Source organism: Geotrypetes seraphini, chromosome 14, assembly GCF_902459505.1.
Source record: "Geotrypetes seraphini chromosome 14, aGeoSer1.1, whole genome shotgun sequence".
Lineage (NCBI taxonomy): Eukaryota > Metazoa > Chordata > Amphibia > Gymnophiona > Dermophiidae > Geotrypetes > Geotrypetes seraphini.
Genome location: NC_047097.1, coordinates 27,500,547 through 27,527,495, shown reverse-complemented (window position 1 = coordinate 27,527,495; position 26,949 = coordinate 27,500,547). Strand labels below are relative to the sequence as shown.

General features: G+C 41.9%; 1 protein-coding gene across 1 annotated transcript in view; it reads left to right on the top strand.

The window, feature by feature from the left end:
* PPIP5K1 (diphosphoinositol pentakisphosphate kinase 1) overlaps nt 1-26,949 on the top strand; it is a 201,687-nt gene that overhangs the window by 46,728 nt on the left and 128,010 nt on the right. Inside the window, 7 exon segments of the mRNA XM_033919568.1 lie at nt 2,066-2,151; nt 2,447-2,601; nt 10,062-10,163; nt 13,125-13,286; nt 14,294-14,415; nt 19,482-19,583; nt 24,839-24,925. Of these exon segments, the coding sequence (XP_033775459.1) occupies nt 2,066-2,151; nt 2,447-2,601; nt 10,062-10,163; nt 13,125-13,286; nt 14,294-14,415; nt 19,482-19,583; nt 24,839-24,925 (816 nt within the window).

Below are 26,949 nucleotides of genomic sequence, written 5' to 3'. Positions count from 1 at the left end.
AGTCTGATCTCGGTCCAACTGGCAATCATAAGACCTGGTTCATCCAGCGAATCTGTAAGGCAGATTTCTTCTTCATTGATTCCAGCTGAAGCAGGCAGGCACCACATGGCACAATATATAAGGCCTATGGGGAAAACCAGGAGGGTCCCCAAAAGTTAAATCCCTTTCCCTATGTTATTTTTCTTTTTGGGGAAGTCTTCACAGGCCATTTTGGTGCAATTTTTCTGGCAGAGATCATCTTGGATTTTAAATGATCTTTTTTTCTGTAGCCTTCATCTACCTCAAAACCCATCACTTTTACTTAAAATTGACAGGGATGGTATCCATAGGCCTTTTTACTCCTGTTTCATGCCAGGTTTGTGCTGGATGGCTGGCTGAGGAGTGTCATTTGTGGTGGGGTGGGAATGGGGAGTTGTCGTTGCAATGGACACCCAGTCCAGGGACATTGGTTCAACAGAAGTCCATAAATTGCCTGGAACTCAGAGCCATTCATTTAGTGCTTCTGGCACTGGAAAAGTCTCTGGAAGGTAAGACAGTCAGAGTCTTCTCGGCCAATGCAACAGTGTAGCATAGCTCAACAGGCAAGGAGGCACCAGAAGTGCCCCATTACACCTAGAAGCTCGGCTCCTCTTCCGATGGGCAGAAGCTAATTTGCAGGCTCTCTCAGCTGCACGTGGCAGGAGTAGAAAATGTACAGGCTGACTTTCTCAATCAGAAGACTCGAGAACCAGGGGAATGGTCATTTCTCCACAGGTGATTGACACCATAGTTCGGTGATGGGGGGGGGGGGGGTCTCCACAGATGGATCTGATGGCCTTAGTGGTGAATGCCAAGATGTCTCACTTTTACAACTGCAGGTATGAGCTCGGACGTGAAGGATTGGACGCTTTAGGCCAACTGTGGCCAGAGAATAAGTTTTTGTATGTGTTTCTCATGTGGCCCATGCTCAGTCGGATCATTAGCAGGATCATAATCCATCCTGGATTGGTAGTCCTAGTGGTACCTGATTGGCCTAGCAGATCATGGTATATGGATTGGAGGGCTCAACAGTAGAATTTATGGCCGAGAGGGTGATCTGGGGATGGGATTTGATATACTGCCTTTCTGTGGCTATAATCAAAGCAGTTTATATTGTGCACAGGAACTTATTTTGTACCTGGGCAGTAGAGGTTATGTGACTTGCCCAGAGTCACAAGGATCTGCAGTGGGAAATACACAATTAAATAAAATAAATAATCACACAAGTAAAGGTCTTTTAAGCACAATGCAGCTATGGTCTGTTTATAAAATGGTTGCAGTTGCTGAGCATTCTGACAAATACACATGCACTCCTGCATGTTCTTATAGAGAGTTTTAAAAAAAGGGCCCCGGGTTCACCAGATCTTTTGTAAAATATCACTGGAAATGTGCACATCCTGACCTAGACTTCTGAATTCCAATTCTGTGTAAACCGGTCTTTCACATCTAACATAGAAACATAGAAGATGACGGCAGAAAAGGGCTACAGCCCATCAAGTCTGCCCACTCTGCTTCCCCACCCCCTGTCTATGCCCTATTGACCCAATTTCCTTATCTTGACCCTCGTAGGGATCCCACTTATTCTTCAAGTCTGGCACGCTGTCTGCCCCGATCACCTGCACTGGAAGCTTGTTCCAATGATCAACCACTCTCACTGTGAAGAAATACTTTCTGGTGTCGCCATGAAATTTTCCATCCCTGAGTTTGAGCGGGTGCTCTCTTGTGGCTGAGGGTCCCTTGAGAAAGAAAATATCATCTTCCGCTACCTTGCATTGTGTACCACAAGCCCCGTTTATGCAGTAGGAACTATTTATTATTAATGTGTTAACAGCATTAGTGTGCTTGAGTAAATCTGGCCCTAAATTTGTATCTGATGCAATGAAGGGTCAAGTAACTTAGTTGCCCAAGGTTACAAAGAGCATCAGTTGGAGAAATGGGATTTGAGCTCTGACTTCCCTGGGTATCAGTCCATTTCTCTAACCCTAGGCTTCTCAGCTTGTGGTTGCATAGAACATATAATTCATATTGCCCTGGGTTTTCTTTGCAGGAGGGAGGTGTATCGGATCCTACAGCAGGAAGGAATTGATCTACCACGTTATGCTGTACTGAATCGAGATCCTGACAAACCGGAAGGTAAATACAATGTAGGATTACAATTGCATCTCCTCCTCTGCCACGTGAATTGTTAAGCTGTTGAAGAGGATAGGTGTACCGTGCAGGAAGGCTTGGACCTGGTTTTTCTGGGTTATCTGCAGGTGATGGTGCAATGTGTATGGAATAAGATTAAAAGTAGCTTTTCCCATCCATGAATCGTGTCTGCTGCTCTTCCTCTGTACTGCTTGCATTGAACCTGCTAGATGTGGTTTCCCTTCTCTGTGTCCCTCTGCTTCACCGGAGCTAACTGCAGCTGCTATGCTTCCATCCTCAGAGTGTAACCTGGTGGAGGGGGAGGATCAGGTGGAGGTGAATGGAGAGATCTTCCCAAAGCCCTTTGTAGAAAAGCCGGTCAGTGCAGAAGATCACAATGTATATATTTACTACCCAACGTCAGCTGGTGGAGGCAGTCAGCGACTCTTCAGGAAGGTAAAAGAGAAATACTGCTAAAGGACAGCCCAAGTTCAAGCTGCTGTTGGTCTGATCTTTGTGTTAAGAGAAGCAAATTTTGTGCAGTTTTTTTCAAATTCGCATGCCAAAATTCAGCTAAACTGCTCTCTCTTTTTCTGTCCGTGTTGTTTTTTGATTCATCTACTTCAGATTTCTTCTATAGAGTTTGGCTCTTGCACATTTTAAGCTGCATGCATCCTCGGGACATTCCTTTATTACTGGGCTTGGGTTCTCCATGCCTGTGCTGGCTTTAGGATCTTAGCTGTGATCTTTCAGGAGATCCTCAGGCTGTCACATTCTCATTCAAAACACTTTGTTTATTAATGTATCCTCTTTTGGGACTGTTGTAAGGTTATCTTGATGGATTCTCAAATTAGTTTGGATTAAATTAGGGGCATGTTGGGGTAAGATTGGGGTTGTGTGGTTTCAGTGGTTGTTTCTTACATTTTTTGTTGTTGTTGTTGTTTAGGGGCTCATTACAAAACAGAAAAATGTCCAAATGGCACAAAGCAGCAGGCAGATGGTTTTTCACAAGAATGTGCAAATTGCTAGTTTCAGAATTTATTTTAAAGATGTTTTTCTCTGCAGTTCGTCTAAATTTCAAGGGGGCGTGTTTTGGGCAGAGCCAGGGCAGACTAAAATTTTGACATTTTACTGCGATAATGGAGTATTGTAAAAACATCCAGGGCAAAAATATATGATGTTTTTGGCTAGACCTGTTTCAATAACGATTAAGGCCTCCTTTTACAAAACTGTGATAGCAATTTCTAGCGCGAGGAGTCGCGCTGAATGGCCCACGCTGCTCCCGACGCTCACTGAGTTCCTATGAGCATCGGGAGCAGTGTTGGCCATTCAGTTCGGCTCCCTGCGCTAGAAACTGCTATCGTAGTTTTGTAAAAGTTTCAAGTTTCAAGTTTATTAGGTTGCTTGTTAAATCGCTTAATCAGATTTCTAAGCGATGTACAATAAAATATACATGTAAGGAAACAACAACATTACATACAATTTCAATTATAACGTAAACAAAGGGTAAGAGGGAAAGAAATACATTTTTTATAGTAAAAAAAGAATTTACAGGGAGAACACATAAGGAGATTAAAAAATGGGTAAAAAATAATTAACTAGAGTAACACTGTGTAATAAAATTTAATTAATTTGCAAATGCGTCTTTAAACAAAAAGAGGGGATAAGTGCCAAAAAAGGTGCCCAAACTGACCAGATGACCACTGGAGAGATAAGGCATGACCTCCCTCTTACTCCCTTGGTGCTCACTGACCCCCTCCCACTCCCTCTAAGAGGTGAAAGTGCAAACCAGGCTCTAGAGCTGCAAACCCAGGTCCCTAGAGTAGCCTAGTGGACTATAGGGAAGGGGACTTAGACCCATATCCCTCTTTAACTGGCACACTTGTGGTATAAAGTGTGAGTGCCTAAAATTCACAAAATGCCTACTGAACCCACCCATAGGTGACGCCTACAAGCTTAAGGACTCTTGTAGTGGTGTACAGTTGGGTACAGACGTCAAAATAATAGAAGGTCTAGTGGCACAACAACTATCCATGTACCTAGAAGCCCACAACATCCTACATCCATCCCAATCTGGATTCAGAACTAACCACAGTACAGAAACTCTTCTGGTATCTTTACTAGACATAACCCGAAGACACCTCAGCCAAGGAAACAGATTGCTAATCATCCAACTTGATCTCTCAGCGGCTTTCGATCTAGTGGACCATCCCATACTTCTCCAGATTCTAGACGCAATAGGAATCTCAGGTAAAGTGCACAACTGGTTCCAAGGCTTCCTTAAAACAAGAACATATAGAGTCAAGTCAAAAGAAATTCTATCAGAACCATGGTCTAACCCCTGCGGAGTGCCACAAGGCTCTCCCCTCTCTCCCACACTTTTCAACCTATTCATTGCTTCCCTAGGCAGCACCCTAGATGCCCTAAACATAACTTCATTCAGCTATGCGGATGACATAACCATCCTCCTTCCATTCGACATCCACGACCCCATCTCCACAGGACGCCTGAAAACTATAATGGAAACAGTAGAAAAATGGATGACAAATCATAAGTTGAAGCTGAACACGGACAAAACTAAATTCCTACTACTAGAGAAGGACAAAAAACCATCCCTAACAGAACTGGAAGTAAACTCAATCAAGTACCCAATACAGAGTTCCCTCAAAATCCTGGGAATACAACTAGACAGATGCTGCACTATGCAAACACAAATCCATAAAATCATCCAAAAAGCATTCTTCACAATGCGTAATCTGAGAAAAATAAGAAAATTCTTTAATAAAGACCAATTCAGGATCATTGTCCAATCCCTCGTACTAAGTATGGTAGACTACTGCAACAGCCTTTATCTACCGTGCCCAATCAACACAATAAAAAAACTACAGACCGTCCAGAACACAGCCCTCAGACTCATATACTCACTCAGCAAATACGACCATATTACCAAAGCATACTTAGAATCTCACTGGCTACCAATAAAAGCAAGAACACAATTCAAATTCTACTGTCTCCTATTCAAAGTAACCCACGGCACGGCACCCAGCTACCTAAATAACCGATTTCACTACTATCTCTTATCCAGAAGAAGGAGAACACAGAACATTTTCACCTACCCTCCTCTCAATGGTACTCGACGTAAGAAACTTTATGACAACCTACTAGGGACACAGGCAGCTAATATTGACTCCGACATCTCAAAATTACTGATCGAAATTACAGACATAAAAGAGTTCCGAAAAGAAATAAAAACACTACTGTTCAAAAAATATCTCCCATCAATCTAAACCGCCATCTAATGAGTTCTCAATCAACTCCTTGGGAAAAGAATCTCTTTACCCAACCCAAACTAAACACCACTACTGTCCATATCAACAACATTAATTAACCAACATCATGCAATCATCAAAACAATAAATACACCCCGCTTATAGGCATATGATGCTACTCAACATCCTAAGAAACTTGACTCAGCTCATGTAACAACTTCTGTAATCTAGAACATATTGTAATTCCTTATTCTCCACCAGTAGTAAATTGACTCAGCTCATGTAACATCTTCTGTAATCTAGAACATATTGTAATTCCTTATTCTCCACCAGTAGTAAATTGACTCAGTTGCTATTAACATCTCCTGCGATATTGAATGTACTATAATTCTTCAATATAAACTGTAATTATCTCTTCCTATAATGTAATTCTACTGGAAACGCCCAGATATTTTCTTTATTGTAATCCGTGGCTATGTTACATCTGCTGCGATATTGAATGTATTGTAACTCTTCACTGTTACTTGTAATCTACTCTTCTCCTGTAATGTAATTCTACTGGAAATGTCCAGATATCATCTTTATTGTAATCCGCCTAGAACCGCAAGGCACAGGCGGAATAGAAATCCCTAATGTAATGTAATGTAATATTATTTCCTTTTTATTCCTGGAAGGCTCACCATACAATATAAGAGAGTTGTGATATGATGTGTGAAATTTTGGGCAGTATACCCTAGGCTGCCCTACTGCTCTGCTGGGATGTTTGTGGCCAGTCTGTTAGGACATCCCAAAGCCTTGTTATACATTTTCCCCTTGGGCGTTTTTGGTTAGAAAATGGCTCTTAAAGATGCACTGAGCATAAAAACATCTAAAATAGGACACTTTTTTTTTAACCAAAAAGATGGATGTTTATCTGGTTCAAAATTGACCATATTTGGCACTGGATTTTTGGATGTTTTTTTGCAAAACGTCCAAAATTGGATTTGGATGCTATATTCAGAAATGTCCCTCTTAATTTGCTGTATTTTCATCCATTTGATTTTGATAGTTTTATATTTCTTATATTCTAGTTTTCCATTTTTATAGCTTTGCATGTTGACTGCCTCTCATATAAAATTTCACTGCAGGAGCATTAGCTTTTTGGCATGTGTGAATTTTAGCATGTCTTAATGTAAGGGTGATAACTGCAGTAAGAAGACATCACACTTCCTAACCAAGTCAGTACCATGGTAAGTATTGAAATTCACCCAGATTTTTTTAATCGGAAACTCAGCAAGTGCAGAAAGGAAGCTTTAACTGATTGAATACCAGTGAAGGAGAACTGTGAAGCACCACATGACACTTGCAGTTGTGGCAGGTTTTTTAGTTTGAAAATTTAGCTCTAATTGTGTGAATAAAGCTTTATTTATTTATTTTTACACTTTGGCACCCACAGGCCTGATTTGTTTCTGTTCCAGATCATTTCTTGGGCATTCTTTCACAAAGTGTTTTCATAACATTTTTGATCTTTATCTCTTGCCCTGCCTCTGCCATTAATCATTTAGATTGTATGTGGGTGGGTGTGGATTTTAAGTCTGGTTTACCTTTGTTCTTTCTTAGATGCTTAAACCTTACACAATTTATTCTGAGTGCTCACCTTGAATTTTCTTCAGATTCTACTCTTTAGAAAACAATTGCATATGCAGTAGACTTTATATGGAAAATGATACAAAATAATTCAAGGTCCTTGATTTCTTTATCTTGCTTTTATATGAGTTGTAGTACAGTCGACTCTGCTTAACTGCATGCCCTTCGGACCAGGTCGCCACGTGCGCTTAATAGGAGTACCACTTGTTAGTCATAAAGAATTACAGTACGCTGTAGTCAAATGCAATAAAACTTTTATTCAACCAAAAACGCACCAAATACAATGTAATATGGTACAGTTGTAGAAACAATACTGTTCATTCTAATGCAATACAACTTTTTTTTAAACCAACATTCTACTGAAATAATCAGTCATTGTTTTCTGCACGCAGATTGCATGATTCAGGCTGCGTATTTGCCTACTGATGCTGTAAATCTGTCCCTAGTCATGACAGCCATTTGTCTCCAGATAACAACGCAGCGTGTGTAGGGACTTCAGCGCGTCCTAGAAGGAAACAACCTCTGCAGGTGGTTCATTAGTCGTGATGACAGCAGCAGCAACTCCGTCATCATCAGACTCTTGGTTATCTGCAGTGTCCTTTATATGACTGTACACATCGACACGTTCAGCCAAAGACAATGATTTTTGTCCATGCGACACCATGGTACAGTACTGTAGTTCCGAATACCTGGCTAGGCCTAGGCTGCAGTTCCAAAACATGTGGCTTATCCACGTCAGAACATGTGATTGCATTTAACTGGCATGAGTGAATGGTGATTGGACCTATAACATATGTGCGCATAAGTGGATTGTGTGCTTATCAGAAATGCAATTATCTGGAGTTTACGTCCATTGACTTTAATGTAAAAAACAAACAAACGGGATCATGGTGGTCATGTGCGGATAACCGAAGCTTGCGCTTAACTAACATGCATTTAGGTGGAGTCGACTGTATATCACAGTATAACTTTGAGTCACCCTCCTTTTCTTTTATCTGTGAAGACAATTCTTTTAACACAACGACATTTCTCTGTTCTTGATTAGTATATGCATCATTATTCTGTTGACCTCTTAGCTGGGCTGTAGTGGCACATTATGGGTTATGTTGCAAACCTGCATGTTTTCCTTTATTGATGTCTTTCTCTATCTGTAACTCTGAGCATTTCTGTATTCCTGCTGGTTACATTAGTGTCTGGAATTCTAGGTACATGAGTTTTTAACATAGAAACATTATGGCAGATAAAAGGCCAAATGGCCCATCCAGTCTGCCCATCCGCAGTAACCATTATCTCTTCCTCTCTCTAAGAGATCCTACATGACTATCCCAGGCTTTCTTGAATTCAGACACAGTCTCTGTCTCCACCACCTCTTCTAGGAGACTGTTCCACATATCTACCACCCTTTTTGGAAAAAAGTATTTCCTTAGATTACTCCTGAGCCTATCACCTCTTAACTTCATCCTATGCCCTCTCATTTCAGAGCTTCCTTTCAAATGAAGAGACTCAACTCATGCACATTTATGCCACATAGGCATTTAAATGTCTTTATCATATCTCCCCTCTCCCGCCTTTCCTCCAAAGTATACATATTGAGATCTTTAAGTCTGTCCCTATACGTACGCCTTATGAGGAACACCACGCACCATTTTAGTAGCTTTCCTCTGAACTGACTCCATCCTTTTTATATCTTGAAGGTGTGGTCTCTAGAATTCTAAATGAGGTCTCCCCAGAGTCTTATACAGGGGCAACAATACCTCCTTTTTCCTATTGGCTATATCTTTCCCTATGCACCCTAGCATCCGTCTAGCTTTCACCATCATCTTTTCAACCTGTTTGGACACATTAAGATCATCACATACAATCGCACCCAAGTCCCACTCTTCTGTCGTGCACATAGTTCTTCACCCTCTAAACTGTACCGTTCTTTTGGGTTTTTGCAGCCCAGAGGAAGGCTACTAAAATATTGACGAACAGGGACAGACTTAAAGATCTCAATATTTATACTTCTGGAGTAAAGGCGGAAAACAGGATGTTTGATAGATGTTTAAATACCCATGTAGCATGAATACACATGCAGCAAGTCTCTTTCAATTGAAAGGAAACTCTAGAGTGAGAGGACATAGGTTAAGAATTGATAAGCTCTGGAGTAATTTAAGGAAATACTTTTTTATAGAAAGGGAGAGGGTGGTAGTTGAGTAGAGTAGTTTCCTAGTAGATGTGGTGGAGACAAAGACTATGTCTGAATTCAAGAAAGCGTGGGATAGGCATGTGGGATCTCTTAAGAGAGAGGAGGAGTTAATGGAAGTTGCAGATAGGCAGACTGGATGGGCCATTTGGCCTTCACCTGCCTTCATGTTTCTATGTCGTGCTCTGGTTATTATGTGTGAATGGTATGTAGTATGTCACTGTTACGTGTGTTTATGCATGTCAGTGTTGCATGCTCATGTTTATTCATATCAGTTTCTTTGTATATGTTGGTATAAGCTAGCTCTTGTCTGTTTTGATGCTTTGGGTTGCTGTGACATCTGTGACTTTTGGTTTATGTATTGTTTCATGAGGTTGCACTTCAGTTGAATGGATGTGTTTAAGAATGATATGCCCTTGCACATGCTGGTTTTCTTGGTTGTTAGGAAATAGATATACTAGCTCTATGTATATACACTAATGAATATTTTGGAATTCATGCTTGCTGTTATTAGCTGACTGTGTAAGTAATTTGCAGGCTGTGGTTCAGTTCTTCCCGCTTCTTTCTTTTCTGCTTGCAATTCTTTGCAGGCATTTTCTTGTGGAGCTTAGCTCTGCTAAATGATCTTCTAGTCTTCTTGTTCTGAGATTATTTCACAGTTCCTTTTATTGCAAAGTTTGTTGTATTTTAGTCTCTGTGCTCTCTCTCCAACTCTTCCCCACATTTGTAGCCATCTAAACTAGGTTTTTCTATGAGTTTCTATCATTTTGTGATGTTTTTCTTCTTTTCTGTTTCTTAGCTCCTATTTGCAGACAAGTTCTTTCCTTTCATTTCAGATTGGTAGCCGCAGCAGTGTCTATTCCCCTGAGAGCAGTGTACGCAAAACTGGCTCTTACATTTATGAGGAATTCATGCCTACGGATGGCACTGATGTGAAGGTATTGAGGTGTAGATAAAAGAGAATGTCTTGCTTCATTCAGAGGATCTAAACTTTCAATTTTGGGCCTCCAGCTCAAATAGTGTCAACTAACCAGTTTTGTTTTTTTCCATTTTTAGACATCCTTTAAGCAAAGACTATATGAACACTTTTAGGTTTCTGACTACTTGTCTTTCTTTATGATTATTTTAAATCAGCTGTTATCCAAGCTTTCTGTGTATAAATTATCTAACAGAAAGACACACAGGTAATGGGAAATCATGCCAGTAAGTTTAACACTATAGATAAGAGCGGGAAGAGCTGCTGGCCCTATGAGCCAAAGATTTACCCCCTTCACATTCTTCCCCACCCACATTTCAAAACACCTTCTTTACATACACTGGCAGCCCTCTAAGCTACCCCACATGTACATTTCAAAAATACAGAATTAAATAGCACAATACTTAATATAAAGTACTTATTTGGAAATTGTATATACAATTGAATGATGTTAAACTTGTATTGTGTTTTAATTAATATTAATGATAATAATAACAGTTTATATACCGCAGGACCGTGAAGTTCTATGCAGTTTACAATGATTATAAGGTATTACAGATTGAGTGGAATAAACAAAGTTCAGAGTGAATAACAGTTCTAAAGATCATTTGTTGAGGACTAAGATTGTATAGAACAGTTACCTAAGTACTTCAGGAACAGATGTGTTTTTAGGCGTTTCCTGAATTCCCTATAAGTAGTAGGCACGAGCAGTTGTTCCAGGTCTTAATTTTATCATCTGCTTTGAATAAAAACAGAATATAAATAATAAACTAGAAATGGAATACACTTTTCCAATTTATTAAAACTGTACCACCTCCATATTCTAGTACAGTTCTTGGATCACACTATTTGTGTGGCCTGAGTCTGACTACTAAGTATTGTTGGTGAGAAATGGCTCAAATTGCAGAGTATAAGATGCCCAGCTCTGGTATCAGAGCCAAATTTCTCACATCACAGTGTGTGACTCTACTACTGACACTTTGAGCTGGATACTGCTCTAATTTTAAGCCTGGGCCTCCAGCAAATGTCTTGAACTTTGAACTGATCTCTGCTTTGCCTTAAGGCATATGTAATTCACTGAAGATAGAATGGCAGCTGCGCTGCTCGATGACATGATAAATAAATTTATGGGATTTGGTCATAGGACAGTTGGTCATAATTCTATGGACAATTGGTCATAAGCCATAGTCACTCATGTTATTTGTCATAAGCATGCAGGTCATCATGGTTTATGGTTGTAGGATTATTGGTCACTTGAAATTGGAGTCTTCACCTTGGGTTTTGGCCAGGTACTAGTGACCTGGATTGGCCATCGTGAGAACGGGCTACTGGGCTTGATGGACCGTTGGTCTGACCCAGTAAGGTTATTCTTATATTCAAGACATGGGGGAAGCCATTGCTTGCCCTCGATCGGTAGCATGGAATATTGCTACACCTTGGGTTTTGGCCAGGTACTAGTGTCCTGGATTGGCCACCGTGAGAACGGGTACTGGGCTTGATGGACCGTTGGTCTGACCCAGTAAGGTTATTCTTATATTCAAGACATGGAGGAAGCCATTGCTTGCCCTTGATCGGTAGCCTGGAATCTTGATACTCTTTGGGGTTCCAGAATGTTGCTACTCTTTGGGGTTCCGGAATCTTGCTATTTTTTGAGACTCTGCATGGAATCTTGATACTTTTTGGGGTTCTAGAATCTTTTGTTACTCTTTGAGATTCTGGAATGTTGCTGCTGCTTGGGTTTGGGCCAGGTACTAGTGACCTGGGTTGACCACCGTGAGAACGGGCTACTGGGTTTGATGGACCATTGGTCTGACCCGGTAAGGCTATTCTTATGTTCTTAGTGGGCCAGTTAATTGGTGTTAATTAGTGCCCAAATAAAGTTGCACATGGATTTCCCTTGCATACCATTCTGTACCTTGGTGCCTAACTTTTCTTATGTGCAATGGAAGGGGCATGGGGGGGCCGTGGGTGTTTCCAGATGTTAGGTGCCAATTATAGAATTTGACCAATCTGTACCTAACTTTGGATGCAGGACTTAAAATCCGTTTCTGTCAGTAAGGTGTGCTATACTGGTATTCTATGAAGGTTAGGCACTCTGATCCTTTCAGCACTTAAATTTTGGAACTATTTATAGAATTTCCCTCTATGTGTAGAAGGTACCAGATGCTAAGGACACCCCAAATTCCATAATTTACACATAAGCATAATTTAATTAAAACCACTACAAGCTATCCCCCCTTTTTTTTACAAAACTGCATAAGATGTTTTTAACGCCAGCTGGCGCACTGAATGGTCTGCGTTGCTCCAATGGTCATAGAGTTCCAATGAGTGTCGGAGTAGCACAGAGCATTCAGCACGCTGGGTGCAGCTAAAAACCTCTTGCACAGTTTTGTAAAAGGGAGGTACATGTTGAAAGAAATTTGAAGATGCTTTCAGCATCTAGGGATGAATTGAAGCTGAATAAAGTGATAAAATTAGAATCCTTTAACCCATACCCAGAGTATACTATTACATTTCTAAAACATTCTGCAACCAAGACTCCTAGTGAGTTAACTTTTAAAATATTAAAGTAAATTTCTTGTTCTTTATGACTGTTTTTTCAGCTGATTGAGGTGAATTGTTTCTAGAACTCTTTGTAATGTCAACCGGCATTTTTTATGGCGGGTCGTAGCCTCCTGATGTTCTGGCGGTGCATCAAAGGCCCGTCGCAGGGCTTGATTTTTCTCAGCTGCTGCTAACACATGGAGGGCTGTGTGCTAGAGTATTTCAACAATGTATTTGTGCTCATTATTTTAACACCTGGGAGATGCATTGTAATCCTTTAGATTTTCATCTTGTGTTTGCCTATGTAGCTCTGTGCTTGCTCATGCAAAATGTTTGTGAATGTGGAAGTGATGACGTACATTTTAAAATCTATATTCAGGTGTACACAGTGGGACCTGATTATGCTCATGCTGAAGCTCGTAAATCCCCAGCTCTAGATGGGAAAGTAGAGCGGGATAGCGAGGGTAAAGAGATTCGCTATCCAGTCATGTTGACAGCAATGGAAAAATTGGTTGCTCGCAAAGTTTGTTTGGCATTCAAGGTTAGTAACTCTCCTTTTAGAGGATCTGGAATTTTTCATTTTTTTTCCTTTGCTCTAAGGCTCAGATTCTGTAAACGGTGCCTATATAAACAGCGCCGACCCATATCATTCACACTTAGGAACTATTAACAGAATTGCAGCTACCAACACCTAAGAAAAACTTAGGCGCCAGTAATGTAGGCCAGAGTTTTAAAGGTCTATGGGCAAGATTCACAAAGCAAACCGATCGATTTGCGACCATATTTCCCTCAGGCCCTATTCACTAACCTCTCCTGCGATCCGTTCATGTAAATGAGGAGAAACGCATGCGGGACGCGATTCACTACATTTCACGATCCGACCAGGTTGGCCGATCAACTCAAGAAGCTACTGCTGGAGACCAGTCGCAAACCTTCTTTTCCCACTGTCCAGCGCTGCCCTGCTCTCTGCTGCCCCGATCTCGCTGCCTTTAAACTGTTTCAGGGGCTGCAGAAGCCCTGGGGCCGGGGGGAGAGCAGTGCCTGTTGGCCAGTGGCGATGCAACTTTAAAATTCCTCTCGCTGCCGCAGTGTAGCCCTGCTTTAACCCGCGGGCTCGCACTGCATGGAAGGTGGCAGAGAGCAGGAGAGTCTGGGCGGTAAGAGCAGGGCTTGTTTAAATTATTTTTTCCCTCCTTTGTAATTATACATCTGCAATATATCTGGCTGTTCAGTAGTGACAATCCTGCTTGGCTTTCTTCCTGTCTCTCAAAACAATTTGCTAGTAGCTGTCGGCGCGTGTCCACATTCCAGTGAGGGGAAAAAAAAATCTATGTCGGGCCTGGAGGTCCATCTACAGATGGTCTTCACATGCGCTGAGATCGCTATCGAGCAATCCGAGCAGGCAGATGGGGGCATTTGAATCGCATCCAAGCATGCATACATGAGCTATCCAAGTGGTAGTGCTTCTTTAGCCAACATACTGCTCCCAGTATATCTTATTTGTGGGGGGACCTTCTCCTCAGTACTGCTTTCCTTTGTCATTCACAGCAAACTGTGTGCGGTTTCGACTTGTTACGAGCAAATGGACATTCTTTTGTTTGTGACGTGAATGGTTTTAGCTTTGTGAAGAACTCCATGAAATACTATGATGACTGTGCAAAAATACTCGGGTATGTACACTCTTGGGATGTGATTTCAAAGAGGGATCAGGGACCACCTCAGCTAGTTCACTTATTTCAAAGTTGGTAAAACACGTACAGTCTTTTTGTTCATGATATTTGAGATTTTTGAACTTTCCTCAGGCTAAAAATTTCTCATACAGAAGAAATGTCAATTGCTCAGAGTTAGTATATTTCACAGTCTTCTCGAGTAGAAAGTTCCATTGAGGGTGCCATGGACACAATAGGAGGAGTTAGTTTGATCTTACAAATTTTCTTGAAAGTTCTAATGATATTGTCTCCACTAGAGTTAATCTCCTAGTGACTTTCACCTCTGAGAAGAATAAACTAATAAGTAGGGTATTCTCTCCATGCTCATAAGCCGTGCAGAAAGAATCCATCCTGGGTTTTCAACTCCTCCTCCTCCAGAGGGCTCTGCTGCCCCCTTCAGTTTTTCCTTCTACATGTGAGCCGGAAGGTGTCTTTCTGATCTGCACTGTATATTTCTTTAATATTTTGCCATTTTTTGCGGTTTTTGTAGCAAACGGTGCACCAAATCTCCCCATTGCAGGGGAAAGCTCTGCCTGCGTGGAGAAGAAGCAAACTTGGGTTTCCAGCTGGCAGGTTAATCACTGGGGGACTTGTTTGACCAGCCCGCAGAAAACTTTGTGGAGCTCAGAGTTCGTATCCCTAGTAGCTTAGCTTACCTACTGAATTGCAGGGCTTGAGCATAGGCTGATTATCATCCACAGGGAATTGAGCAGGGCTCATCAGGGTGCCGGCTGCGATTTTGCCTCCCTCCCTTTGCGTGCATAGTTCCGTGGGGTTTTAGGATCAGTCTGACTGGCAGCCTGACGATCTTTTGCATTTGGAGAACTAGGTGATTGAGGCAGGGATTCTTTTCCCAGATCCAGCTACTGCTTAGAGCTGAGGCAAGCTGTAGCATCGTCAGATCACATGTCACAGTGAATAAGGCTATTACAGCCTATGGGCAAAATAGGAGGGGTCTGAAAAACTTATTTTGAAGGTTTCTGCCACATCCCCTAGGGTTCCCCACCTCTAAAGTCCTGTTTTCTGAGATTTTACTTTTAGTAAAGTAATTTTTTAGCTTATTTTTTATGCCAAGATGTGCCGCGATGGCCATCTTAGATTGCCTAATTATTGTCCAAAGTTTTCTAGATCATTCAAATCACCTCGCTTTGCTTCAAAACTGTTAAGAGATGGAGCCTTCAGGTTCTTTTACCCCTAATTTCTGCTGGATGGATGCCAGAAGAGTGCCCTTGCGCCGCACAGTACATGAAAGGGGGGCCAGAGCATTGGGCTGAGGAACTTTTGGGGAGCCTGTCTACAGGGAGAAAATACCTCCTAGAACCCCAGAACAGCGGTGAACCTAAGCTGGAGCCCAAGAGACATAAGGTGGAGTTACCTAAAGAGTACACAGTTCAGCCTAAAAAAGCCTTTTCTCCTGAATTTGTTAATTTGATGTGGAGAGCTTATTTGGATAGCCAGGATGCTCACATGAGGTTTGGCAGTGAACCAGGGGTCATGCAAGGAGACTTTGGCTCCTAGGGCACATCAGTGCATTGGTAGAGGCTGACCCAGGATCCTGTGAACCTTTCTGACAGGGCTTCAGAAGGTGAAGGATCAGTTTGTATGACCTTGCTGTCAGGGCAAATCTTCCCTGATGGGGGATATAGGGTTGCAAACAGGAGCAAGTGCACAGGAAGCAGTAGTGACCCTTGATCAAGGGGAAGATCCCATAGTAAGCCAGCTGTTCAAGCCTTTGACACTATTAGAGCTCATTACTGATTCTCTACGGGAATTAGACTCCTAGCAGGCCTCTTCCACTCAGTGTTTTATCCCGAGTGGAGTGAGAGCGCAACCCACATCTTTTCTCTGGCATCCTGAAATGAGAGTTTTAGTCACGGAACATTGGGATGCTCCTGATGGCTCTTTAAAGGTAGCCAAAATAATGACTATGCTGTGTTCTATGGCACAGGAGTGGCAACAGATGTTTGCTCAGCCTAAAGTGGATTCCTTGGTAGCTCAGGAACCAAGTGCACATCCCTTCCAAGTGAAGGATCCCTAGTCTTACAAGATACACAGGTTTGCAGAGTGAATGTAGTCCGAAAAAGGCAGTTTGTAGCTTTGGCCTTAGGGATCAAAGCAACTGCAGCAGTCTCTTTTGTGGCACGTGGTTGTCATACCAAGATGCGTGGACTCGCCCTAGTAGAGGGTGAGCCTTTGCCTCAGCTGCTGCTAGCAGGAGTGGATTATGTGGCCAATGCTCTCTACGACATCATTTGAGTCATGGGCAGTCTCAGCTTATTCCATTTCTGACTTCAGAATGCTCTGAATCAGGCAATAGGCAGGAGATTAAACCTCCAAGGCTACTCTCAGCAGAATCCTTTTCAAAGGACAGATGCTGTTTGGAAAGGGTCTGATGGACATTCTGATGGCCAGTGTGGCAGATCACTGGCTAAAATCTCTGCCTGACAGCAGACTGCAAACCTCTGGAGGTTCTGGGCGGTCTAATTTTCGTAATTCCGGGCGCTTTTGACAGTATGGTAGAGGATAGTGGTTAGAGCTACAGCCTCAGCACCCTGAGGTTGTGGGTTAAAACCCCGCGCTGCTCCTTGTGACCCTGGGAAAGTCACTTAATCTTCCACTGCCCCAGGTACATTAGATAGATTGTGAGCCTGTTGGGACAGGTAGGTAAAATGCTTGAAGTACCTGTATGTAAACTGCTTTGAGTGTGGTTGTATAACTACAAAAAGGCAGTATACAAGTTCAAATCCCTTTCCCTTCTCAGGAGGAGCTTCATATCAGAGATTCTATCAGGGATCTACAGGATCTAGACGAAACCAAGCCTCCAGTTCATCCCATTCAGGAAGTCTCTATGTACCCCTCCTTCTTATGTGTTCCCATATAGGGCTATCACCTGCTTTGGTACAAACTAGAGAATGATACAGGGATAAATTTGTCTCCATTCCCATCCTGTCTCCACAAGTTCTATCCCTGTCCCTGTTCTCATCTCTGCAAGCTCTGTCCTTTTCTGTACAAGCCTTAAATACTTATGATTTTAAATTGTTTGAGGCTTTTGCAGATGAGGACAGAGTTTGCAGGGATGAGACAGAACTTGTGGGGATGGGGCAGGGATGGAGATAGATCCTACAGGGATAACCTGGAATGGATTCCTTCTGCACGGCTCACAAGCATGGGGAGAATACTCTACTATCCAGAATGACACACCTATCTAGGAGAAAAATTATTAGCAAAGATGTTTTGTTTTGTGGCCATAAGATTCATGTCTTTCCTGATGTGGCTAAGGTTATTCAATTACGTGAGAAAATATTTCTAGGTCTTAAACCCTAGACCTTGGCATTGGGAGCCACTTTGTTTTTTTAACAGTTCCCTTGCAAATGTCTAGTGGAATGGCAGGGGAAGACTTTTATGTATTTTTTGACTCAACTCAATTAGAAAGTTCTGGATGTTAATAAAGATACTTCTAATCTAATGGCTAATTAGGTGGTATACGAGTTATGTTCTTATCATTTCATACTCTAAGAGATGAGTTAGAGTAGAGCCTCCATTTGTTGGGGACATTGTATGATTTTCCTAGCTTGTTTTTTCCCCTTTTTTTGTTAACTTATCTTGACTTTCTTGATGTAGACTAAACGGACATAATGCATTTCTTAAGAAAAGTTTTTTCCCTTGTTTGAATTTCATCCCATGTTTCTTGCCACTTATGCATACATATAATTTGAAAAATTCACATTCTAAGGTACTATACATTCTTTGAGGAAGTTTCAGTACAGTTGTAGCAACAAGTAAGGCTAATACAATATAAATGTAAATAGCACAAATATTAAAGAAATACTGTACTTTCTAAGCAGTGAAATGTGGACACCATTTTTTCTCTTTCTATTTGCCTGCACTGAATGAATTTGGGAGCAGAGTTTCCCATTTGTCTAAGGTTAAGATTGGAGTTGAAAGGGTAAAGCTGTCAGACTAATGCTGGGTGACAGGTCAATTGCGCGCAAGACAATCACGCACGGACAAAAACGCAAAGACAACTCAGCACAAAGACAATACCGCGCCTGCGCACAATTGTCTATGAACCCTAATGCTGTGTTAGTATGGTGTAGACAAAGTAACAAAAGTACAGGCTATTTTGAGAACAAATGAATTTTTTTTCCTTACAGGTAAAAGTATTTTATTTATATTCATTCTCATTTCTGGTATACCACTGAACAAACAATTCACAGTACAAATCACATTATAAAATGTCACGCATAAAATTTATTTAACCTAAATTGAACATACTATATACCTGCCTGTGGGTATTTTGTATTCATGGCGCGTATATTGTCCACATTTTAAAAGAGAAACCTCATGGGGAATGTTCTCTTAGAAATGAGTACATAATAATAATAACTTTATTTTTATATACCGCAATACCACAAGCAGTTCAGAGCGGTTTACAGAGGAAGAGACTGTTATACAGACAGCGATGTTACAAAAAAGACTTTCAAATTACATTAGCATGCCAAGAGTAGTCAAGATTTGTCCGGAAGCATTTCAGAGACAGCAAGGCAGGAAAGGAGTCAGAGAAATTTATCTAGGAGATAGGTTTTAATTGATTTCCTGAAGGTTTGGTAGGAGGGTGCATTTGAAATGAAGATGATTAGCCATTTTTTCCATTTGCCTGCTTGGAATGATAGTGATCTGTCAAGGAATCTCTTGTAGATACAGCCCTTCAAGGATGGAAAAGCATACAGGTAGGCACTATGTGTGCAAGTGGTGCCTGGAAATTCAAAATGGTGCGACAGGTATGGGGATGAATCAGTTATGGTTTTGAAACAGAGGCAGGCAAACTTGAAAATGACCCTTGCTTCCATCAGCAACCAGTGTAGTTTTTTGTAATAAGGGCTTACATGATCTGATTTTTTGAGGCCATAAATGAGATGTAATCCTGCAGGGACTATGAAAAGTATCCCTTTTGGAATAAACTGACCATCATTTGTTCTTTCAAAGTAGAGAAGATGTTTTCTTATAAGTATGTTCTTAATTTCTAGGAATATTATCATGAGGGAACTGGCTCCACAGTTCCAAATTCCGTGGTCTATCCCAACAGAAGCAGAAGATATTCCCATTGTGCCAACTACATCAGGCACCATGTAGGTAACTGATATAGCTCCCTATTCTGTCTGAACAGTTCTATAAAGGGACTGAAATGAGTAAATGAATGAATAACTGAAATGTAGTGGTGTTTTCTATGCTACAAAACGATATTCAGGTTAGCATGAGTTTTAAATTTTGCTTTCTTCTATCGATTGTTGATCCTAACATTGTGAAAGGGACTTGTCTGTCTCCATCTCAACTCCATCCAACTTCTAATCTAATCTTTAATGTCTGAGTTGCTCTTTACCTATCTAGGTGACTTACAAATTAAGGGTTTACATTATAAATTGGAGTTACATCAATTAAATGAAAATGTACTAGGAGGAAATTGCCAGATGTATTAAGAAATGTACACAGTTATGCCATTAGAGATTACAGTAAAGCGGTTTAAAGTACCATACAGATTATGCAACATAGGGTTTGGGTGGGTGGAGGGCTGTGTAAGTTGATGTATATTTAAGTGTCAATACTGCATATTTTCTCAAAAGGACAGGTTTGTTTTTTTGTGAAATCTGAGGTAGGTAGGTTCTGTCTTGATGATTATTGGAAGATCATTCCAGGTCTTGGTGACAATATAAGTGAGGGAAGAATAAGTTGGAGTGTTTTGCGGTTTTTGGGTAATGTGGACCAGCAGTTGGTGAAAAAGTTTGAGTGGCTTTGCTGAGTTCGCGTATAGAATGTGATATATTACACATGATAGTTTAAGGATAATTTGAGCATTGATTGGTAGCCAGTGTAATTTGCTATAGTAAGATGAGATGGAATCATATTTCTTCAGTTAAATATCAACCTCTCAATGCTGTGTTTTGGATCAGTTTGCAATTTGTGCATAGGGATTTAATTGATGCCAGCATAGAGAGAGTTACAATAGTTGAGTTGGGATAATATAAGCATCTGTGTCAGTATGGTGAAATGATGTTCATGGAAGAAGGATCTAATTAGTCTAAGTTGTCTCATGGTATAGAAGGTTTTTTCACATAAGTGATTATTATTTGGTAACAAATTGCACTCTCCAAATTAATGATAAATATTACTAGCCAGCAGTGAACCACATTTATTAAGCTCCAAGAGAATCACATTTATCAAAAGAGTGGAGAAAAAGTCTCGGGGTCTTTTAATAGAGACAGCAATCAACATAGATGTTTAGCCGCTCATTTTTATCATAGGCATAAAAAACTCCACTTCAGAAAAATGCCAGTCTCAACCAGGAACTAAGCCCACCACTGAATGTTGACATTCCACATAGAGAATGACACGGGGAAAAAATTTGGCCCCCTTGACCACTGTCCCCGCGACTACTGTCCAAGCAGCATCCATACAAGCCTCAGTACTGCAATATTTAGCTTATTCCTTCCTTATAAATCAAAGTTCTGGCTGCTGAACTAGAGAAAGAGATGTTCAGCTGGCAGGGCTTTGTTTATAAATTTTTATCAACACAACTAATATACTACTTTATCCTAAAGCAAAAAAGAAAATAAATATAATTTTTTTTTCTACCTTTGTTGTCTGGTTTCTACTTTCCTCATCTTCTCATTGAATTCCTTTCATCCACTGTCTGTCTTCTCTGTGTGTCTTCCATTTGCTCTGTTACTGTGACCCTCCCCCCCCCAACACACAGTGGTCTGGCACCCATCTTCTTCTCTCTGCTCCCCCCATAGTCTGGCATCTTTGTCTTCTTCCCTTCCAGCATCTTCTCCCCACTCTCTGTTCCCCATTTCCCTTCAGTGTCTGTTCCATTCCTTTCAACCACCACCCTTCCCTCTAGCCACCCCCTTCAGCACCTCTCGCGCAGTCCTACCATCTCCCTCCCTCCCTCCCTTCCTCTTACCTTCGTGGCGCGTTACAATGTAATTTGTGCAAGCCGCTGGAGCATGTGAGCATAGTCCCCCGTCCCATCCCCATAAACCATCTCACTTCTGTGTTCCTATTTTTCCCATTTCTAATATCTCCCCTCTGTATCTGGCATTGCCCCCCTCCCCCCTGTGTCTGTATACCATCCCCATGTATGTTCCCTTTATGTCTCTGTCCCTATGCCCCCATGCACATAATTTCTCCTCTTTTACCTTCCTGTGTCCAGATTTCCCATCTCTTCCACACCAATGTGTCTCTTCTCTCCAACCCCATCTAGCTTCTTTCCCTCTTTCTCTCCCCCCACCCTGCTTCCAGCATCTGGCTCACCTGCCTGTCCTCCCCTTTCTTTCCTGCCTGTGGGATTAATATTTCTCTCCCTCTTCATCCCCTTGGTGCAACATCTCTATTTCCCTTTCACTCCCTCCTTCATAGTGTGAGGGAACATGTGCAATCACGGATCAAGCCCCCTGCCGCCCGATCATCGCATCCTGCCATCTCCCTCCCTCCAACTTAGGTGCTGAGTCCGACTTCAATTATTCTTCTCCCCCCTGCCGTACGCTTTCGATAAGCTGAGTGTGTGGCTGCTTGAGCTATTGAATCTTCCCCTCTAACCCAACTTCCTGTTTCTGGTTGCGTCAGAGGAGAAGATTCAACAATTCAAGCAGCCACGCACGTGTGGCTTATTGAAAGCGTGCGGCTGGGAGAAGAAGAATTAAAGTCGGACTCGGCACCTAAGGTGAGGTGGAGGGAGGGAGATGGCAGGACGTGGGATGCGGCGATCGCCTAGACTACTACAACCTGTTTCTTACTGGCCTTCCACTAAACTATCTCTCTCCCTTCGTTTTGTTCAGAACCCTTCTGCACATTTCATATTCTGCCAATGTTGCTATGCCAACGTTACCCTTCTCCTCAAGTCACTTCATTGGCTTCCTATGTGTTTCTGCTTACCATTCAAACAACTCTTAATGATCTACAAATGTATGCGCTCTGCATCTCCTCGGTATCTCTCCTCTTTCATCTCTCCCCACACTCCCCCCCCCCAAACACTCCACTCATTGAGTAAGTCTCTCTTATCTGTACCCTTGTCCTCTAAGGCCAACTCCAGACTCCATCCCTTCTACCTTGCTGCACTGTATACCTGGAACAAACTGCCTGACCTGGTATGTCAAGCTCCATCTCAGGCAGTATTCAAATCCAGACTCAAAGCCCACTTCTTTGAAGTTGCTTTCAAGTCCAAATTTGAACCCACCTGCTAAGCACCTATATCTGTAATTTCCCCACCTGAGCACTGTGTATTGATGCATCTTCTTGTCCAGTTTATCTATCTTGACTAGATTGTAAGCTCTTTTGAGCAGGGACTGTCTCTTCTGTGTTTTCATGTACAGCGCTGTGTATGTCTATGAGCACTATAGAAATGATTATTAGTAGTAGTACCTATGTTGCATTTATAAAATAGATTTAGAATAGGCACCTTCTTGCTCTTCTCATATGTTAAGTTGCTATCGACTTGTTTTCGAGTCCTAGCAACTTGATGAAAATCATCATGTTTTCGAGGCAAAATACAGAAGTAGATTGTCGGGCCTTTCTTCAAACACAATCCTCCACCTCCAACACTGCCCATCTGCTGCTGCCCAGATGAGTGGTGCATCGTTAGTCTGACACCTCTGTTGAAACTTGTCCACCTTGGGAGTTCCTGCTGGTAGAGAAACTACCGACAGCATAACTTTCAGCTTCCCAGAAATGCGCAAGCCCCAGTGCCACAACAAGCCCATGCACTGTGATTTCTCATATAGGTATCCTTTTTTTAAAATCAAGCTCATATGTAGCAGTACTTATATGTGCAAAACCCTTCTTAATACCACTCCTTTTTTTTATTTATTTATCATTTCAAATAATTACATACACAATTGTATAGGAAATACTGAATACATTTCTTCAATTCATCATATGATAAATGAATATGAAACATAAAAAGAAGAATCTTTAACATAGTCCACCTGTGGAGGGAGAAAAAGCACAAGGTGGTTTCTTGATGCTAATACCACTCCTTTTCTGAACCTTTTCTTTTGTAAACTGGTGTCTTCTGGTATGCATGCCATGAAATACATATTTTTATGGCAGCACCGATTGTATCTTATAAAAGACTCCTTGTTCAACAAGCCTTTATAAAATGCTAGCGGTCTTTAGAATGCATAGAGCTAAGCATTAGAGAATGACATGGGGACAAATTTTCCCCATCCCCGCGGGAAATAAATTTCCCGTCCCTGCCCCATTCCTGCAAGCTCTGTCCTCATCTGCACAAGCCTCAAACACTTTAAAATCCTAAGTAGCGACATTCTAGAGCTCAGATTGTGATGTCATAATGCCTCATTCCACCAATGCCTCAGCTCCGTCCTCATCTGCACAAGCCTCAAACACTTTAAAATCATAAGTAACGACATTCTAGAGCTCAGATTGTGATGTCATAATGCCTCATTCCACCAATGCCTCAGCTCCGTCCTCATCTGCACAAGCCTCAAACACTTTAAAATCATAAGTAGCAACATTCTAGAGCTCAGATTGTGATGTCATAATGCCTCATTCCACCAATGCCTCAGCTCCGTCCTCATCTGCACAAGCCTCAAACACTTTAAAATCATAAGTAGCAACATTCTAGAGCTCAGATTGTGATGTCATAATGCCTCATTCCACCAATGCCTCAGCTCCGTCCTCATCTGCACAAGCCTCAAACACTTTAAAATCATAAGTAGCAACATTCTAGAGCTCAGATTGTGATGTCATAATGCCTCATTCCACCAATGCCTCAGCTCCGTCCTCATCTGCACAAGCCTCAAACACTTTAAAATCATAAGTAGCAACATTCTAGAGCTCAGATTGTGATGTCATAATGCCTCATTCCACCAATGCCTCAGCTCCGTCCTCATCTGCACAAGCCTCAAACACTTTAAAATCATAAGTAACGACATTCTAGAGCTCAGATTGTGACGTCATAATCCCTCATTCCACCAATGCTTAAGCTCCGTCCTGACCTGCACAAGCCTCAAACGCTTTAAAATCATAAGCGGTCAAGGCTTGTGCGGTTAATGCAGAGCTTACAGGAAGGGGGCAGGGACAGGAACAGTGACAAAACTCGCGAGGACAGAATGGGGAAAATGAGTTCCTGCATGAATGGGGAAAAATTTGTCCCCGTGCCATTTTCCACTAAGCATCTCTCTCTCTCTTTCTTATTCCTAAACGCGGTATGCAAAGTTACGTATTAATGTTCACAGTTTTATAATGCCCTTACTTGCATTTTTCCTGTATTTTGATTGAACAGATTTTGACTTTTCCTATAAGTTCTGACTTCAAAACTCCATAAGTGTTTTTGAATATTGACCTCCTTGTTTTCCTCTCTCTGTAGGATGGAACTGCGATGTGTGATAGCTGTCATTCGTCATGGAGACCGAACTCCAAAACAGAAGATGAAGATGGAGGTCCGGCATCCCAGGTAAAAGACAGAACATTTACATAATTACTTCTATTATTTACTACTACTATTTATTATTTCTATAGCGCTGAAAGGTGTACGCAGTGCTGTACATTTTAACATACAATAGACAGTCCCTGCTCAGAAGAGCTTACAATCTAATTTAGACAGGACATTTCAGGGTTGGGGATGTTATAGTGGGTATAGTTAAGAGTTGAAAGCAGTTTCAAAAAAGTGGACTTTTAGCTTGGATTTGAACACTGCCAGGGACGGAGCATGACTTATTGATTCAGGCAACCTGTTCCAGGCATATGGCGCTGCAAGAAAGAAGGGACAAAATCTGGAGTTGGCAGTGGAAGAGAAGGGTAAAGATAAGAGGGGCTTGCCTGACAAGCAGAGATCACAGGGTGGGAGCATAGGGAGAGATAAGCGAGGAGAAATATCGGGGGGGCTTCAGAGCGAATGCACTTGTAGGTCAGCAAGAGGAGTTTAAACTGTATTTGGGAATGAGCGGGGAGCCAATAAAATGACTTGAGGAGAGGGGTAATGTGAGAATAGCAGCTCTCACGGAATATGAATCGCGCAGCAGCTTTTTGAGAGCTTTTTGAGATTGGAGAGGCGAGAGACAGGCGCGCGGGAGGCCCGCGAGAAGTACGTTGCAGTAGTCTAAGCGTGAGGTTTTGGTTGTGTGTTCAGAGAGAAGAGGACGGATTTTGGCAATGTTATAGAGGAGGAAGCGACAGAATTTAGGGATCTGAGCAGAGCAGGAGAGAGAGGAGTCAAAGATTCTAGGAGCCTGGGCCAATCAGGCCTTAGGCTTATTGGGGATGGGTCGGAAAGGAGCGGGTCCGCCTCATTTTGATGAAGTGGTAGCAAGACCTGTCCAGCCGGCCAATGATTAAAGGTAGTGGTGGGGGAGTTAAGGGGGGGCCCGTAGGGGGGGTCCATAGGGGGGCATCCTCCAGCAGGAGGGTTTGGGCACCCTCCTGCTGGCGATTGGGGGCGTTGGTGGGGAGGGGTGGAGAGACAGGTGGCCACAGCCTCTATATCTGTTGCGGCCTGGAGAACCCTTGCTGCAATAAGTGTAGCGGCTGCATCTACTCTAACCCGATTCTGTAACCGGCGTCGGTTACAGAATCGGGGTTAGTGTAGGCCTGATTCTGTATAGGACGGTCCTCCCTATACAGAATCCGGGCCTTTGTATTCGAAAATGACCAAAAAAGGTAGATGTACTAAGGGCCAAAATGTCTAGATAGATCATTTAAAAAAAAGATAGATATCTTGCTGTTTTGAAAATGGACATTTTTTCTACTGGATTTCTGGATGTCATTCTCAAAATATCTAAACTTGGATGTCCTATCAAAAATGCCTCTCCACATCTCATTACATAAAATGGAACCTGTGCTGAAGTAGCACAAGTTAGAGGTAAAATGCCCACATTGATAACTACATCCTTTAGTTGGCAGTCGTCATGATCTATTTAAAATGCTCATTGCCACAGGTTGAATATTGACCCATCTTGCTTTTAGAATCATTTCAGGAGTCAAGGTATAGATCAGGCATGTCCAACGTACGGCCCAAGGGCCAGAATCTAGTCCACCAAGTTGTTATTTGTAGGCTTGAGCTGTGTGGTGCTGGAGTTCAGATTGGTCTTGTGGTTGTCAAATTTTGTGAGACTTCAAACCACAAGACCAACTTCCGGCACCATGTAGCACCACAGAGAGCTGTGTTACGATGGGGAGTTAGAAATCCTGCCATTACTTCTGCACCTAAAGCTAGGTGAGGGGAAAGAGACTAGGCAAAGATGAGGTGGGGGTCTGTATGTGAGAAAAAGAGAGAGCGCATAAGCGAGACTGGGGAGGAAGAGGAGGCAGTGCTTCATTGTACTTTGTCACTGTTTGACAAAACATGTGGTGAAATACAACAGTGCATATTTTGACCCTCCATATGTTGTAAACTCTAAAATGTGGCTCCTGATAGAAAAAGGTTGGACAAGCCTAGTATAGATGGAGTAATATGTCTTAGAGAACTTTCTAAGAATTTAC